Source organism: Octopus bimaculoides, chromosome 8 (genome assembly GCF_001194135.2).
Source record: "Octopus bimaculoides isolate UCB-OBI-ISO-001 chromosome 8, ASM119413v2, whole genome shotgun sequence".
Taxonomy (NCBI): domain Eukaryota; kingdom Metazoa; phylum Mollusca; class Cephalopoda; order Octopoda; family Octopodidae; genus Octopus; species Octopus bimaculoides.
Window position 1 is genome coordinate 71,375,708 of NC_068988.1, and position 2,032 is coordinate 71,377,739.

Genomic DNA, 2,032 nt, shown 5'->3' on the forward strand with positions numbered 1-2,032 from the left:
TTGCTCGGCTAAAGGCGGTGCTCCATCATGACCGCAGTCAAGTGACTAAAACAAATATAACAAAAGAATATGTGTGTGTGTGTGTGTGTGTGTGTGTGTGTGCTTCAGTGTGTGTGTGTGTGCGTGTGTGTGTGTGTATGTGTGTGTGTGTGCGTGTGTGTATAATGCAAGTGCTTGCAGTTACTTTTGCAAAAACATAGGAAATTATTGCTTACCTGGCAAATAATGTGTCGAAGCAAAGTCAGGACACTTGATGTCAGCTGTTTTATTCGCCAAAGATTTGTCCCAGCAGCCATATCCATCCCAGTTTGAATGACAGTAGAGAGTACTGGAATTTGTTGAATTATCATCATTGGCAGACATATTAATCATTCGATCGCAGCATTGTACAGCATCGGAACTACATTTCTTCCATCTTTCACATTCTTGCATTGATAACACTGTACAAGATTGCCCTTTCTCTTTCTTTCGAAATAAATAGTAGAAACACATGGTTTTCGTGCTATTTTTAAACTTGTCGTAAGGCATCAGTTTATCCTTGAATCGGCAGTAACGTACTTCCTTATTTGCACTTGTAGAAGTTTCTGTTTGGTTGAATGCAAGGGAATTGTAAATCTAGAAATACATGAAAAAAGATCATTTATATATATATATATAAATTATAATTTAGGGTATCTAAGAGACACCACCATGCTTGAAATAGCAGTCAACCATTGACTCTAAAACCAGGTTACATGTTCATACAGCAACAGGAGACACGACAAGGTTATATCTTAGATACCCTAAATTATAATTTTTATGATAATTATTACCCTTGAGGTTTTTATTCCCATGCTGGCTACCTGATAATGTCGGTATTTTAGATAACGATCTTATCCTTATGTATATATATATATATATATATATATATATATATATAATATTTGTTGTGTGACATTTTGGCATCTAAACTTGCAAGTGTTTGTGTATAGACGTTCAAACTTGCTTTGTTATGGGTATTTACTAATACCTGACTATATATATATCTAAATGTAGTGCGCTAACAATGGGAAAGAAATCTATTTAAGATTTTAATCTTGAAATTAGCTCATTCGCAATTAATGTGGAGGCTTTTTAAAAAATATCTTTTCACTAACCCGCTTTCAATAACATGTATTTATGACGTTTTTGTCAGCAGCTTGTAATGTTTAGACATTCATTCAGCATGGAGGAGAAAAGATATGTTTCGACTTTCTCCCGTAATATAATTATATATATATATATATACATATATATAATTAAATAAAGAGAAAATCTATATAAGAATACATCAAGTAGTCAGCGTGAAAAACCAGTTACGGGAAAATATATAATTGATTTATTCTCTTTTAAATACATTTATTAAATTAAGGGCCTTATTATACGTAAATTCCTCACACTATGAGGGACTCTTAAAGTCAAAACTACTTGAATAAATATACATATTTATTAAGGTAGTCCCTTATAGCCTGAAGCATTTACGTGTAGTAATGCCCTTAATATAATATATATACATATATATATATATACATACATATATATATATATACATATACATATATATATATATTCATACATATATATATATATATATATATACATATGCACACACACACATACACATATATAGGGTTGGTGAGGCCACCCTATACATAGGAAAATATAACTCAAAATATGAGTATACGTATATGTATAAATTTATTAATATTTAAGAGAAGAGAGTAACTCAAGGGCCAAGAGTTTCATGATTTGGTACTTTTCAAATTAGTCACATATCGAGGATTTGTGCATTTATATAATTGCTGACAATAATATTTTCATGGATTGTTCTAGAACAAATTATTAAAACAATCACAATTTCACATGGGTAGTTTATATTTTTCACGTAGTTTTCCCGTTATGTCGTTTACTAAGAAAATGCATACTTAAGTAGATAATAAAAACTAAATTCATGCGAATGCACGAACATATAATTGAATGTTGGTGAATATATATATATATATATATATATATA

General features: G+C 30.6%; 1 protein-coding gene across 1 annotated transcript in view; it reads right to left on the reverse strand.

The window, feature by feature from the left end:
- Positions 1-2,032, reverse strand: part of LOC106867588 (calcitonin gene-related peptide type 1 receptor-like) — a 191,784-nt gene that overhangs the window by 140,642 nt on the left and 49,110 nt on the right. The window contains exon 2 of the mRNA XM_052969857.1: positions 216-615. Coding sequence (XP_052825817.1) covers positions 216-615 — 400 coding nt within the window. The remainder of the gene's footprint in view (positions 1-215; positions 616-2,032) is intronic.